Source organism: Muntiacus reevesi, chromosome 3, assembly GCF_963930625.1.
Source record: "Muntiacus reevesi chromosome 3, mMunRee1.1, whole genome shotgun sequence".
Classification (NCBI taxonomy): Eukaryota; Metazoa; Chordata; class Mammalia; order Artiodactyla; family Cervidae; genus Muntiacus; species Muntiacus reevesi.
In genome coordinates this window covers 203,490,102-203,511,150 of record NC_089251.1, presented here as the reverse complement: position 1 = coordinate 203,511,150, position 21,049 = coordinate 203,490,102, and the positions used below count along the sequence as shown (strand labels likewise).

General features: G+C 45.0%; 1 protein-coding gene across 2 annotated transcripts in view; it reads right to left on the bottom strand.

Moving 5' to 3' along the window:
- The window catches only part of CCDC93 (coiled-coil domain containing 93), a 104,798-nt gene that overhangs the window by 61,838 nt on the left and 21,911 nt on the right, over positions 1-21,049 (bottom strand). The window contains exons 7-11 of one of the 2 annotated variants that reach the window (XM_065931407.1): positions 12,600-12,700; positions 6,408-6,444; positions 3,791-3,883; positions 3,468-3,518; positions 2,498-2,584 (exon numbers count right to left, since the gene is read on the bottom strand). In XM_065931407.1, the coding sequence (XP_065787479.1) occupies positions 2,498-2,584; positions 3,468-3,518; positions 3,791-3,883; positions 6,408-6,444; positions 12,600-12,700 (369 nt within the window). The remainder of the gene's footprint in view (positions 1-2,497; positions 2,585-3,467; positions 3,519-3,790; positions 3,884-6,407; positions 6,445-12,599; positions 12,701-21,049) is intronic. The other variant, XM_065931408.1, reaches the window with a different exon arrangement.

The window sequence follows — 21,049 nt, the reverse complement described above, 5'->3', positions numbered from 1 at the left end:
TGCAAATGTGAAATAACTGTGATATGGGAATGGGATTAATGTCAATTTAATTACAAAAACCCTCATCTTTAATGATATATGATCTACCCAATGCCAACAATCAAGCAATGAACTGGTGAACTCCAATTCCATGAGAAGTTTTAATTATATGTCTGCGTGTGTGCTCCGTCATATCTGACTCTTCGCAATCCCGTGGATTGTAGCCTCACAGTCTTCTCTGTTCATGGAATTTCCCAGGCAAGAACACTGGAGTGGGTTGCCATTTCCTACTCTAGGGGATCTTCCTGATCCAGGGATCCCACCTGTGTTTCCTGCATTGGCAGGTGGATTCTTCACCATTGAGCCACCAGGAAAGTCTTTTAATTATACACATCCTTGGAAAAAGACCTGTCCAAAACGACTTCTAATTTCATTCTTTCATAAATTAAAAAAAATAATAATAATTTCATTCTTTCCTGACAGGGCAGAACAGAGGGAGAGAATACAGAATATAGCCATCAGATCACTGCACAACGGTGAGGGAGGGGAAGCCCAGGGGTACAGAGACCCAGTAGGAACCATGGAATCGCAGAGCTGATGGGGAAGACAGGTTAGCTTCAAGACTACCAGGCAAGGACATGTGTACTAAGGAGGCCTATCTGCTTCCTCTCTTATACTAATCTAAGCTCCTATCTACTTACAGTGGGCAGGTATAAAGATAAAAGTCAGAGTCCCCGTAGGAAGAGCAGTGAGTACCCCGCATGTTTGTCTTTCTGTAAAAACTGAATCAGTGATGCTATGCGGCAACCTGAGGGCAGGTAGAGGCTCGCCCCTTGCCATCCAGGTGTGTGTGTGCTGACAGCAAAGCAAGACACTTCTTCTCAGGGCAGTGAATTATTCACTATTTTCCACAACTACGTCTTCAAGTCTTTTGATTCTACTGGTACTTTCAGGATGACCTAAATCCTTGGTCAAATGTCAGATGACACTCTAACCACTGTCACCTTTTCTAGGTAGTAAATTAAAATAGAGGATGCTTTGGATTCTATTAGGCTTCCCTGATAGCTTAGTTGGTAAAGAATCTGCCTGCAATGAAGGAGACCCCAGTTTGATTCCTGGGTCGGGAAGATCCCCCGGAGAATGGATAGGTTACCCACTCCAGTATTCTTGGGCTTCCCTTGTGGCTCAGCTGGTAAAGAATCCACCTGCAATGCAGGAGACCTGGGTTTGATTCCTGGGCTGGGAAGATCCCCTGGAGAAAAGAAAGGCTACTTCCTCCAGTATTCTGGCCTAGAGAATTCCATGGACTGTATAATCCATGGGGTCACAAAGAGCTGGACACAACTGAGCGATTTTCACTTTCTTTCACTTTGGATTCTAATATGAAAGTTGGATCAGAAAACCTATGTTAAGAAGCACTGACTTTGGGGGTGGGGAAAACAAGAGAACCCCATCCCTAGACATTCTATGCTGTTTTTTCTTAAGTTGGCTTATAACATGAGTTTTTATTTTTATTTCAACTTTACTTCGACTTTTGAAAGCATGCTCACCAACAAAAGTTTGCTTTCCATCCTTCACCATACTACTGATCCCCTTTACCCATTTTACCCTCCCTCTGCCCCCTTGCCCTCTGCTAAACACTACTCTGTGCCATTTTGTTCACTCTTGCTCAGAAAGCCCCTCACTTTGTGTGAGATGACCACTATCGTGCTCAGAGCCAATTGTAACTCCCAGATTACAAGTGACACCCACTGTCCAACTACATCATCTCTGCAATCTCTTCAGAAGAATATTGCACAAAGGGTCAGGGCAGAGCTCATTTGTCGTCAAGGCTTTTGAGACAGGGAAAGTGAAAGTGGATGCTTGAATAGACATCAACGTTTTAGGGGGGCAGAGGGAGCAGGTTTGGGGAAGGGAGGATGTGAAACAAGGCCCTGTAAATCTGATTGTACCGATACTACATCTTGGCCAGACCAGAATCAGTTATGTGCAAAATGATTAATCACTGTCTCCCTGAAATATTCAAGGTCCTGCTGCCTATTCTTTGGATGGAAAAAAATCTAATGCTGAAATATGACTTTCAGGCTTTTGTTCATTCTATACCCTTTTACTAAAGCAGGACACAAAATTTTGCCTTGGGTTTGGCTGAGTTATGGGATTTATCTCCTAAGTGGCAAAGCTTCATCCCTCAGCCCCATCCACCAAACCGTGCCCAAGTTATAGGAAGTCTGCGAAAGAAGGAAAAATGTGGGTGCTGTCCCTAAGGCATCCATCTATCAGATGCAATAACTGCTCCAAGAGACAGGTTTTCTCTTTATATTTATAGAAAAAGTAGTCACCGCAGAAGAAAATGAATTTAGCTAATGGGCAAATGTGGATGGCGCTGCATGGCGGATACTCTGACAAATGTGGCCGATGAATTACAACCTGCCTCCATCACTGCTGGGAGGGGAGGGAAGCAGAAGGACAAATTCTTGGGCATTACTGAGGCAATGGCTTCAGCTGGGTCCCCACCTACCTTCTCTGCATACTCAGACACGACCTGCTTGATCTCGGCAGAGCACAGGCCCACGATCTGGCCCACGGAGCTTGCGGTCAGCCGGCTCTGCAATCACAAGGGGGGTGTGCTCTTAAGGCCACGCACTGGCTTTCACACACTGGAAACCCTGGGCATGACTACAGCAAAACAGATGACATTCCCGGGGGAAAAGTAAGTTGGCTTTTCCTCACGTGTTCATCAACAAGGAAGGGAGAAACCAAGCCTCAGGACAAAGGTTACCTCACCTCACCCCCTCCTGCATCACTCAGCAAGCTCTGTGAAGGTTCTTCTCAGACCCTGGGTATCTCTAGAAAATCATTCTTCACCATTTACACCCCATCCCACGGTCTTTGTTGCTGAGGATCACTAAAAAGAGCCTACAGGGAACTCGGCAGGCATAGGACTCAGAGGAAGAAAGTGGAAATGGGAGAGGAAAAGGGATCTCAGAATTCCTGATCTATCTCCTGACTGTCACGGGTCTTTCCTGCCGTAAAGAGGGATTCTCTTTCAAAGCACCTGGATAAACCCTCGGGACAGGTCATGAGCTCTGAGAAGAGGGAATATAAATTCGGTGCCGAACCATCTACCCAGATGGTGTAGGAAAGAAACAGGAGACGGGGCTCCTGTGCCCTGAACGCCACATGTGGTTGTGGACAAGCGGGGCGGAACCTCAGCTGTCCCGCACGGGTCCTGTGATGCCATCCAGCTGGGACATCCTGTCTTCACAAAGGTCCTTCAGGTCTCCCTCCGAGAGGTTCCCTTGAATAGCAGCACCGGGCATGTATAAAAAGTTCCCCAAAGAAAGATCCCAGAAAAACAAGAAGCAGAGTGCTAAAAAGAGAGTGCCCTGAAGGTGGACTCTTGGGAGAGGGCCCTCCACGGCAGAGCAGGCTGGTTCCCAGTCTCCCTCTCCACGCCGCGCCCACCCTCCCGGCCACGCCCGCCTCACCTCCTCATGTGCCATGGCGGTCATCGTGGTCATCAGGGACTGAATACGCTGCTACAAGAGGAATGGGGAGAAGTAGCAGTGAGCAGGTCTGCCCACAAAAGGCTTAAGCCAGGTATCCTAACAGGGCTTTTCAGCAGAATCCAAGGGCTGTTTTACCCAGTCTCATTTTATGGTGAGTCTCATAAGAGGTGATGGAAGAAGACTGAAAGGAGTATGAAAAACAGGCAACGGTAGCTGGCCATTCTGGAAAACTAGAGATGAAAGTGAAATCTCTCCCCAGAAGATTTATGCAGAAACCCTAGCGGGCCACACGGACCACTCACCTCTTCAGCAGCTTGAAGTTCTTCCTCCTCGTGGGTGTCAGCTTTTTCTGCAGTCAACAGCCCTGTCGGAAGTGCTGTTTTCCTGTCCTCAGCCTGGAAGGGAAGATGCAAAAACTGCAGCTGAACACTATAGGTGGAGACAGTAGAGAAAGGTTAACACTGCAAAGAGTCGTAAGTCTGTGAAAGAAACACACAGATCTGGACAAGTGACCCAGCCACTGGAAAGGATGCAAAACCCAGACACCTCAGCCTCTACTCCAACCATGTGCTAAGCAGGTGGAGCCTTGGGCCTTGCTCAATGCCTGCCTCCATCTCTGGACTACTCACTGATTAAATTCCTATCAGGCCATACACCTTTGCCAGACTTATCCATGCACTGTGATTGGATCTTCCCCTACTTTAATTTCTTTAAGACTAGATCACTGCCTTCTTTTCAGCTGAGGTGCATTAGTGGATATGAAAGCAATTTAGCAGGTATAACTGGCATCTAAACAGAAATAACAGAACGTATCAGAGTGCATTACAGGGAGTAGAGAGTACTGTTTTGTGGAACTTGTTTTCGGGGTTGTGTGTGTGTGTGTGTCTACTAAACCATGATGAAAGTAACGCCTACTACCAAGAGCCATCAACAAAGCTTGAAAATTGCTGGTTTAAAGGATAAGACTCTAACCTGCTTGTCCTGATGCTCAAGCTCCATGCTACAAACCCAGCTCAGGCTCAAAATACACCACACCACACTCAGGACACTTGCAGCCACGGCTGCTCCCCAGGCCTGTGCTGTGAGGCTAGAGTTCCTGGTTTCAGCTCCATTTTTGCCATTCACAAGCTGTTGACCTCAGATTTACCTTCTCTGATATTATGGTCTCTTGGGGTTGAATGAGAGGACTGGCCTCAAATATCCCTCTGAGACCATCCCAATTCTGGGTTGTGCTTTTATAACAAGCATATGACTGGCTCCAGGGGCCAGCCTGAGCATCTGTGAATATCTGCAGGGGATAAGACTTCCAGTTCAAATGTGCCATCTGACATGAGAATGATAAGGCAAGGCCAATGTGAATAATATTTCATGGACATCTCATAATTTTTCCAAGAATAATCAAATTGCCTTATTTCAGAATACAGTCATATACATAGACATTCTTTTAAGACCTAAAATTATATATTACACATACACATCAAATTCTTATATACAATACAGTTACCCCAAGACACTCTAATCCAGAAAAGCCTTGCTTTGGAGGAAATGGCTGTTTGGTTGAGTGAAAACACAAATGTGGAAGTGAGAAAACCAAAAAAGATGTCATAATCAATGCATAAAATGATTATTAATGATAATAATGGTGATGACAGTTTACACTTAGTAAATGTGCACTATGAGTTGGATTATTCTGCATCTTTTACATTTTAATCTTCACAATAGTGTTGTGAGATAGCACAACTTCTGTCCCCATTTTACAGATGTCATAAACTGAGGCACAACAATGAAGTGGACTGACTGAAACCACGCAGTGAAGGGGAGGAACTAGCACTTGAAACCAGCCAGTGTGGCTTTAGAACACATGCACTTCAGTGCCCTTGAGGACTGAGACAATGACCACAGGAAGCAGAGGGAGGCTGGGGTCAGGGAAGGCTTCTGGGAAGCACCGGGGAATGGGGTCTAGACAGAGGAGGGGCGGCAGGAGAACAGTAGGGGGAGTGGTGTCTCAGTCAAGAAAATCTAGGGGTCAGGTAGGGAATGAGAAAACAGGTTTGCTAGATCTCAAGCTGTGGACTCTTTCAGAGGTCACCAGCCACTTTAGTTAGCACGTTATCACTGAAAAGGGAGCAGGAAAGAGCGCAGGCTTTGATGTCACACGGACCTGGGTTCAGGTTCTTTTTATGGCACTTTAGGAGCTGTGTGATCTTGGACAAATCGCTGAGCCTCTCTGAGCCTCAGCACTTTGATCTGAAAAACAGGAATAAGTACCTTCCTCACAGAGTTGTTTAGGGGAGTAGGTGAAAAGCTATATGTAGAGCCCAGACCAAAGGCCTTGGACACAGGAAAGGGGAGCGCTGTAGGATTTATAGGCCTGCCCTGCTGCTGGCAATTAGGAATCATGAATAAACACATACACACAAAAAGTATACGAATGAAGAGAAAACTGAGACTCCTTTATGAGGTTATAAAGCCCCATCCTGACTTCCTGTTTTTTCCACTCCAGACTTAGTACATAAGCCAGCCTGTAATGTACACCACGCTCTCTCTCACTGCCAGCAGGCTGTTCACACCCATCTAGGGCGTCTCTCATCAGATGAGGATGCTCAGGCCCCCGTTTTAGAGTTATTAAAGCCCACATGTTTGACCCCGGGGCCATGATTTTCAACCACCCTTCACTTCCAGTCCCATGATGAGGAGTTGTCGCAGTTCCCCAACCTGCAGAGGCAGCAGATGGGGAACGCCAGGAGGGAGCTGCAGGGGTCAAAAGCCGCTGGTACACCCCTGCTGACTGGGGTCGCTCAAGGACCAGAGCCCTGTTGTCCCATCCCTTCTGGGAGTCTGTCGGTGTCAGACAGAGGCAAAGCAGAAGCACACTTCCATATCTCAAATGTGCTCTCCCATCAGCCAAGCATTTCTTACCTTCTCTGTTTTGCTCTGGCGGCTAAATCCGTATCTCCTGCAAGCCACAAAAGAGAGGAGCTCAATTATTACTCCAAAAAAATTGATCAAATGAATTTTAGTTGCACTTTTATATGAAAAGCACCAAAGAGAATTTTGGCTATTTGGTGACTGGAGAACATGTCTCCAGTGCTGAAACCACAAACATATCCCACTGTTTCTGAATAAAGGGCCCAGCATTCAGCTTGCCACATAAATACTGTCAATATAAGTGGGAGGTCTCCATGCAAAGCACAGCGTTCTCTTAAAGTGTGATTATGACTGTTTGAATCGGGAACCGTACCGATCCATAGTTTAAGCTAGAAGCCTTAAAAATATCTGTATGTGTGAATGTGTTTGCTCAAGCTTAACATGCTCTCTAATGATCTACTTTCATAACCTCACATCCAGCCCATTTTTATTCTCACACACAACCCCAGCACAATGCCAAAAATGTTGTGTGCTCACGTCACACAAGTTTAAATTCAAAGACACTCACAAATGCACTTTGGTTTAAACTAGCTTATTTTCAGGTTCTAATTAATATCTATTTTTTTAAAAAGCAATACAAAAAGCATTCAACCTAAAACAAAAACCATAATGCAAAACACCCCAACTCACTTACCTTTAAATGGTTTGGAAGGAAATAAAATCACACAGAACCATTTAAGAAAAACAAATTAAGGGACCCTGCTCTGCCCTCACTCACAGCTCACCCCGCTTGCCGGGTCGTGTGCGGGCTTCTGCCCTTGTCTCAAGCCTGCACTTCCCCTCTCCCACCCAACCCCTCACTCAGCCTCCCACTGGCCTTATCCGCATCCGCAGGGAACAGAAGCCCTCCTCGTGGGCCCTGGCCCTAGGGCCTCCTTTCCAAGGACCCGCCGCACACCGCTGAGCCTCACCCCGGCAGCTCACCTTCCCTGCTCCTGGGCACCAGCGCCCCAGCAGAGTTCTGTTCTCCTGTCTCCGCCTACCTTTCTGGTCACTCCTCACATCCCAGCTCTAAAGCCACCTCTTCCTCTGAAGCATTCCCAGACTTCAATTTGGATGCTTTTGGTCATTTTCAGAAGTCAGCGCCACTCAATCTGAGAATCTTAATCTAGGGCCAGAGCTTTGCCAGACATGAGGGTGAAGGGAAACGCACGCCTGGGCACCGGGTTTCTCAGGACTGGGCTGATGAACCACAGGCTTAGCTTAGAGTTGAGTCTGGTGTACAGGTAGGCTGGGTAGTAGGTCAGGACACTGGGTTTAGGGTCTTCACCCTGATGACAGCCAGCTCTGTGACATGGGGGAAACTGCTTCACCTCTCTGAGCTTTGTGCCACTGATATGGGATTATAGACGTGATCTCAAGCCCTGTTTAAACAGCTTCCGTGTGACTTCTGTAAATTACCACTGAGGGTATAGGAGGGCTAGGAGACACAAACTACAGGCTGTGCAGTTTGGGCTAGACACTTTCAACTACACCAGCGCTCTTCCCTGGTTGATCTAGCCCTGTGTCTCTACATGTTCCCCCTACTTTTTGATCAGCAATCATGTCCAGCTGCCTCTTTGCATGTCTGCATCCTTCTCCAAGAAAATGCTGAAATCAAGAAGGCAAATGTACCACCTGTCCTTGCAATAGGCTGCCTTATAACTGGAGAGACCAGAAGTCACTGCCGGGTACACTGTGCCCACCCACAGATCGACAGGCCCGTAGTGCAGGAGAGCAAAGTTCAGTTCCGAGTGTCCACCCAAATCCTGTACAAGACCTCACGGCAGAGTCTGTGAACTGGCTTAGTCAACATCCAGCACCTTTCTAAGCTGTGGAGGCCAGAAAACAAACAGCTGTACTTTCTACTTTCCCTTGTACCCAGAGCTCTGAATACTATTTAAGCTCCATCGATGAGATGCATTTGCTGGAATTTTGAATGTGCAACAGTTAGAGCAGGAAACAGTGAGAGCATAAGGGGTTCACTGTGCTCATGGGGATCACAGTAGAAGTAACCTGATTCTGGGCCAGAAGCTGGGACAGTGGTTTTCTGATCTTGGAAAAAGCGGGTGGCTCTTTTCCCAGCAGCTGTGGTACCAGCTTCCCAGCTCCACAGGCTATCTGCCAGCTTTCTGACCTCAGAGGCAGCAGCAGCATCCTCGGCAGCCCAGATCTATTGTGATGCTTGGGCAGTAACCCTGCTCAGTCCAGATCACATGCCTTAGCTCTTCGCATCCACCCCTGTAATCAATCCCTTTTGCTGGAACTAGTGGGCGGGTTCTGAGTCTGAAACAGGCACTCAAACAGCTGACCAACAGAGGGTCTCTCCAAAGTTTCCCACTCCTTGAAGTGTCCTTGCACCCCAGGTATTCTTTTGTTTCCCAAGCCTTCAGTCTCTGGAGACCTTCAAGGGCAGAAGACATATCCTTAGACAGGCAGGCCTTATCAAAGATCCGGGAACTTTATGGATTTTCCAAATAAAGAAGTGAAGTAAACAACTAAATCTGAGTAAATTCAATTCCCAGGTCCAAGCTACTTCTCCTTAAAGACAGAGGCTCAGGAAGACTTTTCTGACCACCCCAAACTAGGCTTCTGTGCCTGTCCACCTTTATGCTCTCACTGTCTCCTCCTCTAACTGTTGCACTTTCAAAACTCCAGAAAATGCATCTCAAGGGCAGAACCTAAATAGTACTCACAACTCTAGGTGCAAGGGAATATGCAAAATAGACTTGCCTGTTTTCTGGCCTGCACAGCATAGAAAGATGCTGGATGCTGACTAAGGTCGGTCTGTGCAGGATTTGGGTGGACATGTGCTTCTGTGTTGACACTACAAAGCACTCGCACTCACCGCACGGGGTACAATTATTCTGTATCACAGGCACTCTGTCTGCCGAGCCCTGGAGGGGAGGGAATCTTCTCCACTCACTTATTTCTCTACACTTTTAAAGTTGAGGTTTAATTCATATAACATAAAATTCATCATTTTAAAATGCGTATTTTAGCAGTTTTTAGTGTATTCACTACTTTATGTAACCACTGCTGTGCCACACATATAACTTTAGATTAGTATTCACCTAACCAAGTTATTCTGAACATATTTAAACATACTCAAATAACGAAAGCATGTATTTAAAAATTTTTAACTCCATTATTAAAATTTTGTTTCTAAGCCACACTAGTCACACTGTAAGCACTCAACAGCCACATGTGGCTAGTGACCACTATACTGGACATCCTCGTTCTAGAAAACAAACATTCTAGTCGTCTTCCCTGGAGCACATTAAGACAGATATCAAATCACCTGGAATTCAGAACAAATCAGGGACATAAAAAGCCCTAAAGACTAATGACAATGGATTCTGTTCTTTGTTCATTCAATGAGCATTTACTAAACACCTTCTGTGAACATGTCATGGGCCTTCAGAAGGAACATAGGTTAGGAGAGCTATGTTACATGCACTTAAAATGCACTTCCTCACACTGGCAGTTTCATAGTGTGGTTAGGTGTTTAAGTTAGCTCCTAAAAGTTTATTGAACCCATAATATAATTATTATAAAGATACCATTGTGTTTCAGTTTAAAATCAAAACTATGAGTCTTGTTTTTCCAACAACATAATATTTAAAGAAATATACCTAAACATGTTTTTAACAAGACATACAGTCCTTAAGGCCCTCAGCATAGTTGTCGAGGCTCAAAATCTACCCTTGAGCAACTGAAAGTCAAAAAAGGGAGGAGAAACAGGGATGCTGGCCTCAAAGCCAGATGCTCTGTGGACCTAGGCTGAATGACCTTTAACAGCAAAGAGGATACACTCTTTTCAGACCTTCCTACTTAGCAGTCAAAATATTTTCCCTCTTATCAAGAGGAGAAACGGAGAGGAAAACAAGCACCGACAACAAGTCAGGGATTCAGATTCCTAGGTGGAAATGAGCAACTAAGGGATGCCACATGGTGAGGCCCAGGGCCAGCAGGGGCCAGCCTTGCTTGATGAGGAAGGGAAGCAAAGAGGGTAAGGCTTCTCTCAAACGGGCTGGAGGGAGGACTAGAACTGGGGGGAATGAGAACATACGGACGAGGAAAACTGAAAAAGAGAGGCTCAGGATACGATTCTCATTTGAATCCAAAAGTCATATTTACGAGCATCTGAAAACCAAAAACTGCTGCTGCTAAGGATGATGAAGATGGTGGTGGTGATGTGGTGAACAGACTGTCACAGGCCCTCATAAAGACACTGCTGTATGACCCTCATCTAATGGAAAGATCTCCATGCAGTGGAGAGAAGTGACTGGCGCCCTGCGAGAAGAGCCTGACAGCCAGGTGGGAGGATGCGGCCTTCCAAGCAAGGGGAATAAGTGAACCACTTCTCTGGGCTGTAAGTTTTATCCGATTCGCTCTGTCAGTTGTAATAACTCTTTAGTTGTTCAGTCTCGGAGCAAACAAAAAAGACTGGGCCTGTCTTCCTATGACCAAGAACCAAATTCTCACCAGAGGCTCAAACAACATTTTTAGATAATGATGATGACATGCTTTTGGAGTCCAACAGACCTGAGCTCAAGTCCCAGTTTGAGGCTCTTACTAGTTCTTAATAGTTAACAGTTGACCTTGGGCAGGTTATTTTTTAACCTCTGTGAATATTGTCTTCATCATTCTCAAAAAGGGGAATGAACTGAATAAACCATCAGAATTCCCCACCTTCACAAATTCACCCTCTCCTTATCAGAAAAGCTAAAAAAAAAAAAAAAAAAAAGAAAGCAAAATAACCCCATCTCCTAAAAAAGAAACAAAAGAAAGCCTTCACCAAGCAGCCACCCTAGGCTTAGAAATCAGGAGCCAGCATGACCCCACCAAGAACTAAGGTGAGTACTGAGACACATATTGGATACTGGAAAAAAAGAAGGTATGAACCACAAACTAACAAAAAACACATTTCCCTGAGTCCTTTTTGGCTCTAGGACGTGTGAGACTCGCGGAGGCTGTCTCTCCAGCTCTGGGTCATATGGACCAGCACAGCCTTGTCTGCCCTCTTGCAGCAGGGGGGTGGCTAGAAAGCCCCCATCACAGCGTCCAGTTGCACAAGCCCCCACACCCCAAAGGACCCCACACTTGGTTGTTGCTGCTGTCATGAAATTCTTAATGATTAATCATCACTCGTAACTCTTAACATGGGACCCTGCATTTTCATTTTATATTGGCCCCTGCAAATTATGGAGCTGGTCTGGAGGTGCGTGATTCAGAAGAGGAGTTCTCAAATGGTGAGCATGGGGCAGCCCTCACATCTAGATTAGGGCCAGAACTAACAACTTCCTTTTAATGAAACGGACTAGCTTTCATTCTTAAGAGCCGGCATTACTCTCTCAAAAACAAACAAAAAGTGGCAACTGCAATTCCGTTTGAGAAATGGAATTAGTAAGGCAATGAAACCTTTATTTCCTTCTGGCTCTCTCCAGCACCCTAGAGGCAGAAGCCACAGATGCTCACTAGGAGACGCTCGGCAGTGCTGTTAGCCCCAGCCCCACAGTGAGGGCTGGGTTATGAGCAGAGCAACACACGGCAACCACTCAGATGAGAGGGGCGGAAGCACCAGGAGACATACTCACATCAAGGAATCAGTGACCCTGAGTAGGAAATGCAGGACATAAAGGAAGGTTAATACCCAGAGTCAAGCAAAAAAAAATTCGAGGAGAGGCACTTCTGTGTGTCTAACTGAAAAATTGAGGCCACAAGAATTTTTTTTAAATTAGAGATATTTTTAAGAAGTGACAAAACAACTTCTAAATTCCTCATTTTTCTGGTCAGGATAATTCTTCACAGGAAGCCAAAACTAGTATCTAACACAAAGTAAAGCTGCTTTAACTGCAGTTTCCCTGAACATGTTTACAAATGGCAGGGGCAAGGAGGGCAGCCCACCCAAGCCTCCGTGAACACCCCCACACGCCCTGACTCCCCGAGGAGGGCAGAGCTGGGGCGGGGGAGGAACTTCAGAGATCAGGCCTCTTCCACCAGCAGGGAAGCTACCCCCAGAAACTGGACTCATTCAACACCGGAGGGAAAAGTACTCGGTGTTGGAAATCTTGGGCCCAAAACTGTAAACTCGACCAGGTGAAAACCAACCAAGTTCATCCCAATGAAGTGATTTAAATTTGTTTTTCTTTTCAACAATTTTATCAAATAGACACTTATGGACTGGGTCCCCTTCATTACCGGCCGTATTCCAGAAGCGTGGCGTGGATCCGAGACTCTTCATCCAGCAGCTCCTCTGCCCCCTGCTGGCGTTTGTATTTCCGACGAGGTTTGTAAGCATCCTAAGAAGTGGATGAGGTGGAGCATTACCAGGGTGAAGAGGCGGGCCTGGCCTGTCAGGGGCGGGCCTTCCTCCCCAGGGTGGTGGACGTACACTGCGGGTAAACAGCCGGCATGGGGCGGCTGCCTTCAAGGAGTCTGCCCTTTTTTTAATGTTGTGGCAAATACTTCCACCCAAGCCATTGTTGTCAACTTTGCTTTATCTCGGCTGGGTCTTTTTCTATCCTGTGACGCTTTAATATTTCAAGCAGTCAAATTCATCAATCATCTTTTCTCCTAACTCAGGGATTGTTTTATATGTTACTTTTATAGGTTATATTTAACCTTTTAATCTATTCAAAATTTCTTCTGGTATAGTGAAAAGTTGGTATGTATAGATATATTTTTCTCTGAATGGAAAATTAAGAATCCCAACATCATAAATTTAATAGTCTATCCTTTCCTTGATTTAAAATGGCAACCATACATACATAAAACATGTACCAATATTATCCTCTGCAATGCCTCTTGTTTAATGAGTATCCTGTCTCCATTGTTCTTTTTCAAATTTCCTGGACATTCTTACACATTTTCTCCTCCAAATGAATTGCAGTATCAGCTTGTCAAGTTCCTTATGAAAAACTGTTGAGCTTGGATTAGAATCACACCAAATTTATAGATTACTTTGGGAAGATCCAACATCTCTATAATACTGAATCTTGCCTTGAGAAGCAAGATTTATCTCTATTCAAATCTTTTTTATCCCTTAATAAAATTTTCCAGAAAGAAATACAAATTTTTCACAGTCACTACACATCCAGACCTTTCTACCACCCAGAGACATAAACTGCAACAATCACTGATATACATGTTAACCTAGTATACTTAAAAAAAACAATTCTTTCATGGCATAAGAAATCTCAAATTCTTAAACTCTAATACCAAAAAAGGAATGCTGATATAAACCCTTCAGAGATATATATATTTTTACAAAAGTATTTGAGGTTTATCCTCAGAAAAAAATCTTATAAAACACAAAATGCATTATAAACTTTCAATGACTTTTAAATTATTAGAGTACTACTTAGTTATAAATATAGATCCATTTTGTGTAGGACACATACTGAAACTGCACATATATATATTTCCTAAACAAAGTATATGGCATGTAGAAGGTGCTCAATTAATGTAGGTCATCACCCTGAGAGGACCTGGTTTACCATTCTACCCCAAATATATGTCCTTCTTGACTGCCAACTGGCATCAAATAATACCTTAGTAATATCTGTTCAAGGCTCTAGGTACAAGTAGGCAGTTGTTTGTGAAAGGTATCTCAGCTTGGATCTTTTCTTTCCCACTGGCAGAGTCTGCTCGGCGGCTCAGATGGTAAAGACTCTGCCTGCAATGTGGGAGACCCGGGTTTGATCCCTGGGTCGGGAAGATCCCCTGGGGAAGGTAATGGCAACCCACTTCAGTATTCTAGTCTGGGAAATCCCAGGGACAGAGGAGCCCGGTGGGCCACAGTCCATGGGGTCACAAAGAGTCGGGCACGACTGAAGCGCCTCGGCACGTACACATACATGAAATCTCCACCTGGACATCTCCAGAACAAGCACCACCGTCCGGCTTCTCCAGACCGTGGCATTTTTAGACTAATCAAAATGGTTCCCCTCTTGATAATTCTGCTTAACTTTATTATCATCTCACTTCTTATTATGAAAAGTTTCAAACATACAGAAAAACATCCTTTCTGTAACATCTGCAATTTCAACTATTCTGTGAAAAAGAAATGAAACAGGCTCTGGGATGATCCTGGAGGGTTGTTTTAACTCGCTGCCACAAGTGTTCCTGTTTGCTGCTGGTGCCTACATGAACATGAATAGGAAGCTATAAATAACAAATCAGATTTATGGGGAAATGAAAACCATAATAAACTGGCATGACATCAGTTACTGTGTACGATTTAACTTCCATGGAGCTCTACTATTACAGCGGCACTATATAATTGAGCTTAACTGCTACCTTCCTTAGTTACCATTCATAGAGTCAACGACCCAGACAGGAAGCTGGCTTCTTCTAAAAAAGCACTGACTCCAAAACAATAGCACACTTGAAACCAACCTTTTATTCAGCCAAACAATGACAATGTTGGCCTTTGTGCAATTATTCCTTATACTTTAAAGCACCTCACCACATCTCACCTTTTGCATTTTATAACTATACTGTGGGCAGAAGCAGGGCAGATGCTATTATCTCCACCTTGCTACTAAAGAAGCAGAGAACAAATAATTTGTCCAGGATTGCTAGAACAGGTACCCAGTTGCTAGTCCCAAGGTTCCCTACTATACTAACTTGCCTCAGCCGCTAGTCACCTCAGCTGAGCCCTCTCACAAGACTACACAGTGTGAGGCGGCCACATGGATCATTACAAGGGTTTGCTTAAGCAAAGGACCTAAATGTTCCCAGGCCAAGTATGAAGAACTGTTACTAAGTCACCCTTCAAAGAAACGAGTCAGGAACGCTGATGTCTAGTCCTGTCTCTGCCATTAACAAGCTGTATGGCCCTGGGAAAGGCAGTTTCCCTCAATGGGCCTTTTTCCATATCTGCACAATGAGGGCTGGACGAACAGATTTTGAAGGAGACTCCTGGTCTCTCATTCTTCGTGTTCTTTTAACCCTGAAAAGATAACGAGTTGGTAGCATAATTCTATCAGAAATTTAAAGTCAGAGGTTATTTTTTAACTATGCTTTCTAAAAAACATGACCTCAGTTTTCAAAAGGTAGGCAAAAATCAATTTTTCTTTGGCCATTGACACTGGCAGTAATAGTAACTGTTATCACTTATTGAACGTGTGGTATGTGCCAGGCATATACTGCTCCATATGTGCTACCCACTTGACCTTCACCCATGAGGGCAGTGACCTTTGTTTTATGTATACAGATGATGGGACAGGCACAGAGGTTAAACAGCTTGCCCATGGTTACAAACACAAATAATGAAAAGAGAGGAGATGACTTCAGAACTGAGACTCTTAAGCACCTGCATGATGTGTCCTACCTCAACTGTGATCACCCTTCATGCTGGGCTCTGATCATCTGCTCAGCATATGTCAAAGGAAACATGAGTGTGGCTGGGGTTAAAAAGCTAATGTGACCCCTCTGTAAGGCAGAGACTGGGTACAGTGAGCGGCCCAGCTCTCCGATTCGCAGGACTGGCTACAGGTCAGGTTCACCCATCAGAGCCACTCCTCTGGTCACATTCCAAATGGTGGGAAAGGGGTGGGAAGAGTTCAGTTCCACAGCTGTGTCTGCAACAACGCCCCAGTCATTGCCCCTCAGCTATGGCAGGCAGCCCCTTCATGAAATGGCCAGTGGGCAGCAAGACAGACACCGACAGCCGCTGCCCTCCAGAGCTCCAGGGGGCCAGACCACACCAGGCGCTGCAGGAAGCACGTCTCATTTTCCCAGAGCTCAGCTGCCAGCCCAAACCTGACTCTAACAGATACCTCTGCCCACCAGTCGCTGAACAAACACTGCTGCTGCTGCGTCGCTTGAGTCGTGTCCGACTCTGTGCGACCCCATAGACAGCAGCCCACCAAGCTCCCCCGTCCCTGGGATTCTCCAGGCAAGAACGCTGGAGTGGGTTGCCATTTCCTTCTCCAGTGCAGGAAAGTGAAAAGTGAAAGTGAAGTCGCTCAGTTGTGTCCGACTCTTAAGCGACCCCATGGACTGCAGCCTACCAGGCTCCTCTGCCCATGGGATTTTCCAGGCAAGAGTCCTGGAGTGGGGTGCCACTGCCTTCTCCGAACAAACACTGCCTTCCACCCAAAGGGGCTCCGCAGATGTCCCCGCCAGCAAGCACAGGGCCCTAAAACATCCCCTAAGAAAAAATTATCCTGAGACAAAGAGGTTTGTCTTCATTTTTGCATTAATAAAACCACCACTACCACCACCACGAAAACGAAGCCCCTGGGAATTGAGTGGAATGGTGAGATAGACGGATGGTAGTCATGTCTATGGGTAGAAAGTTAGCTGGAGAGGAAGGTTTTCTCCAGACACCTCCTAATCTTGTTCGTTCGCTATTCTCTCTTATAAGATCCCCGCTGTGCAGGTCTGCGTTCTGCTCCGTGAGGTCAAGTGTAAGCCCCATTCAGACCCCCTTCTATCTGTACCAAAGAGCTTAACTCGGTGGGGAAGGAAGAGGCTGCTGTTTTGTATACTTGAGCCAAGATGGCTTCTGTACATTGACTCCTAGGTTTATTTCTTCACAGCCTGCTGAGACCCACTGCTCAAAACCCTCCAACTCTTTACACATCCAATTATTCACAAGATGCCCCACTGAACATATAGTTTTAGCCGTTTACAGCGTGTCCACACTGCATGCTCTGCAAAACTGCCCCATCATTTCTGAACCACAGACAGGAGAAAGCTGAGACTATAAAAACCCCAGGCTGCAGCTGCCCTTCAAATATCTCTAACCCACCAGGGGCTTCCTGCCCCCACCCCTGCCCCGGCTCGCTCGCTTTCTTTCCTCCCCTTCTCAACTGTGGCCCCTGTGCCTAGGCCTCGGGATGCTGCACACTGTGAGGGCCTCCCCGGCCTGCAGGCAAGCCTGTTCAAGCATCGCCTAAGTAGAGCCTGTGGTGCTCGGGCCCTGACCCATCACATCTTTCCCCTTGATGAGCCCCAGAGCCCCCTGCATCCCCGCTGCAGTGTCCCTACCTTCACCCCACACTCCAGAATGCAGCTGGGCACACAGCGAATGCCTAGTTATTAATACTATTACTGAATGAACATATGGAGTCAGACAGACAGGGCTTAATCCTTGCCCCTTTGCTATCTGCCTGGTTTGGGGCAAATTACTTTAACCCCTGAGGTTTTTCATCTGTGAAACAGGTATATGGAGAGAGACATAAGGATTAGTCAATCTATCTATTTAACGTATCTGGCACACATTAAGGGTTAAGATATATATACATGTGTGTTTTTGCTATTATCAATAAAATGCACCAGTACATATTTTTTCTTACGTTGCCACATGTACATTTTATGTCCTGGGTGGGAAGGCCCTCCTCACGGTGTTTCCTATGGAAGAGCACAGTGGAGTTTTAAATGACATAGAGTCCTTTAGGGGACCGATAAGAAGTCTTTTTTTTTTTTTTAATTCTGTCCCCTCTGGTCTCATACAAAATTCTAAACATTACCAAAAAATGCTCAACAAACAGTAAATAAACATATTTTGGGGGCTCTGGATAAATTTTCACTGCTGCTGTTTACTCAAGGTTGAGAGGGAGTGAAGACCTCACTGCACAGGCCCCAGGGACCCCATGAGTATGGAAGGCTGACGGGCCAGAAGAGGAGGCAGTAAGCGGTAAAACAGCCCAGAAGGTGAGGCACACGAACGATGATGCTGCTGACGTGGGAGGGGTGAGGGGAGGACTGTCCTGGGCCGCAACAGCTTCATTTTTTTACATCCTTTGAAAATGCCACCTCCCATCAAGCAGGCCTTCTGCAAACCAGTCAGCTATTCTGTAAAAGGGGGATATGGCGAAGTCAAGAAAAGAATACATTTCAAAGCGAAGCCGAAGTACTGGGACTAATCCCCAGGAGGAAGAAAAATGAGGCCAACACAAAAGAGCTCAGCACAGAAGTTAAAAGTTAACACAACAGCCTTTCTGCGAGGCAATCTGGCAAGAGGTCCTACAGACTGGGGCATAACCTCTGAACCAATTTCACTTCAAGGAAATGTAACCCAAGTAAATAATTAAAGATAAAAGAAAAAAAGTTAGCTATGGGGATGTCCTACTTAATAGCCAAAGGAAAAAAAAAAAATCCAAACCAAAGAACAAAACAAAACCCCCAAAAATAAACTAAGCTAGTTAAATTAGTACCACACAATGTGTAATGTTCAACCACTAAAAATGCTGTGGGGTTTTATTTACTGGCACGGAAATATAACCTTGATTATATTTTTGAGCAAAACAAGCACACAATGAAACAGAGTATACAGTATCATGCTATTTTTTTTTTGCAATCTCTAATTCTCTATATTAATATCCATAACTCTTGTATTTCCTACTTGGAATGTCAGTGGTTATCCCTGGCTGGTGGTATCAGGGGTGATTTAGTCTTTGTACTCTCTCCATGTTCTAATTTTTCCTTATTGTTACTACAGCACTAGTATATAAGAAAAACTACCTTTTGTAAAATTAAAAATCATGCACCAAAAAATACAGATGAGCCACACAACCAAGGACAAAGGCAGAAAATTGGAACAGTCCTACAAAGATGGCTGAAGACAAGAATAAGCTAAAAGTTTTCCAAAAAATTAAAACGCTTAATATTTATTTTTGAAAGGATGTTATTATATCTAAGCAAGAGAAAGTAAAGTCTGCTTGCTGAGGCACAATGAAACATGTAAATAGACGGGAAAAAAGAAAACACAAGTCTCCACTTGGCATCCATTCTCCAGCTGGACAAACGGTCTTCAGTGGGGCAGGCAGAGAGGATGCCCGCATAAGGGCAGCACACCCAGCCACTGCGCATGCATTTGAGTTTCCGGGACCCTGATGACTACTGTCCCAAGGTCCGAAATCAGTCAGGAGCATTACTGCAGAGTTAGTGTCAGGGATACGTGAGAAATCAGACACAAGTGAAGAGTGAGAAAACTGGAGAAGCACCAGCACCTGCGTGTCTGAGGACCCAGATGGAAAATCAAAATCTGGCTGCCTCTTCTCAGTTCTGCAACTGTGCAGGGATTTTACTACCTCGTCTCAGTTTCAACTGCTTATAAAATGAAAAAATAACATGTAAGTCCTTGAGTGTTGATTACAACTAAATGAAACATTGCTTTTAAAATACCTAATCACATGCCAAGCACACAGAAGGCATTCGATCAGTATACGGCAGCTGCATCCGTATTTTATAGAAGGCTGGGTCTACAAACCTGCCACCATATGTTAAACTGAATTTTAATCCTTAATTTACCATTCAGAATTTAAATTTGGGATTCTACGGAATAGACTGGCCTATAACGGACGATAAGAAACACTGAGGAGCCATGTGGAGGGCAGAACTGGGGAGAAGAAAACATTCTTCAGAACCTGACACTTGCAAAGAACCACACCCTGGTAATGTAGGAAAAGACTTCATTCCTTTTCCTTGCTTCCCTGGTGGCTCAGACGATAAAGAATCTGCCTGCAGTGCAGGACACCTGGGTTCCATCCCTGGGTTGGGAAGATCCCCTGGAGAAAGGCATGGTAACCCACTCTAATATTCTTGCCTGGAGAATCCCACGGACAGAGGAGACTGGCAGGCTACAGTCCATGGGATCGCCAAGAGGTGGACACGACTGAGCAACTTTCACAATTCACACTCATACCTTTTACAAGGGGAGGGACTCTCTGTGAGGAGAGTGACTGGAAACAAAACCCAGCAAACTGTTCTATGCCTTACAGGGGTCACAAGAAGATAACAGAGATGTACACTTGACTCTCTGACAAGTTCCTGGGACTCTCACTCTAAGGCTGCAAGAAAGTGTGTGCAGAGCTGGTGGGTTAGCAAGAAGGAAATTAATGGCCACAGGGTTCAGCCAAGAAACCTAAGAAGGCAGCATCTGGAAATAAGAAGTACTTTCAGCAGATAAAGAAGAAAATAAAACCCAAAGGCCACCTCTGGCCATCCATAAAAATTCTTTATCATTACAACATTAATGTATCACCAGATGGTCAATACAGAAATCAGATTGATTATATTCCTTGCAGCCAAAGATGGAGAAGCTCTATACAGTCAGCAAAAACAAGACCAGGAGCTGACTGTGGCTCAGATCATGAACTCCTTATTGCCAAATTCAGACTTAAATTGAAGTAGGGAAAACCACTAGACCATTCAGGTATGACCTAAACCATATCCCTTACGATTATACAGGGGACATGACAAATAGATTCAAGGGATTAGATCTGATAGACAGAGTGCCTTAAGAACTATGGAGAGAGGTTCATGACATTGTACAGGAGGCAGGGATCAAGAAAAAGAAATGCAAAAACACAAAATGGTTCTCTGAGGAGGCCTTGCAAATATCTTTGAAAACAAGAGAAGTGAAAGGCAAAGGAGAAAAGGAAAGATATACCCATTTGAATGCAGAGTTCCAAAGAATAGCAAGGAGAGATAAGAAAGCCTTCCTCAGTGATCAGTGCAAAGAAACAGAGGAAACAAATAGAATGGGAAAGACTAGAGATCTCTTCAAGAAAATTAGAGATACCAAGGGAACATCTCATGAAAAGATGGGCACAATAAAGGACAGAAATGGTATGGACCTAACAGAAACAGAAGATATTAAGAAGAAGTGGCAAGAATACACAGAAGAACTACAC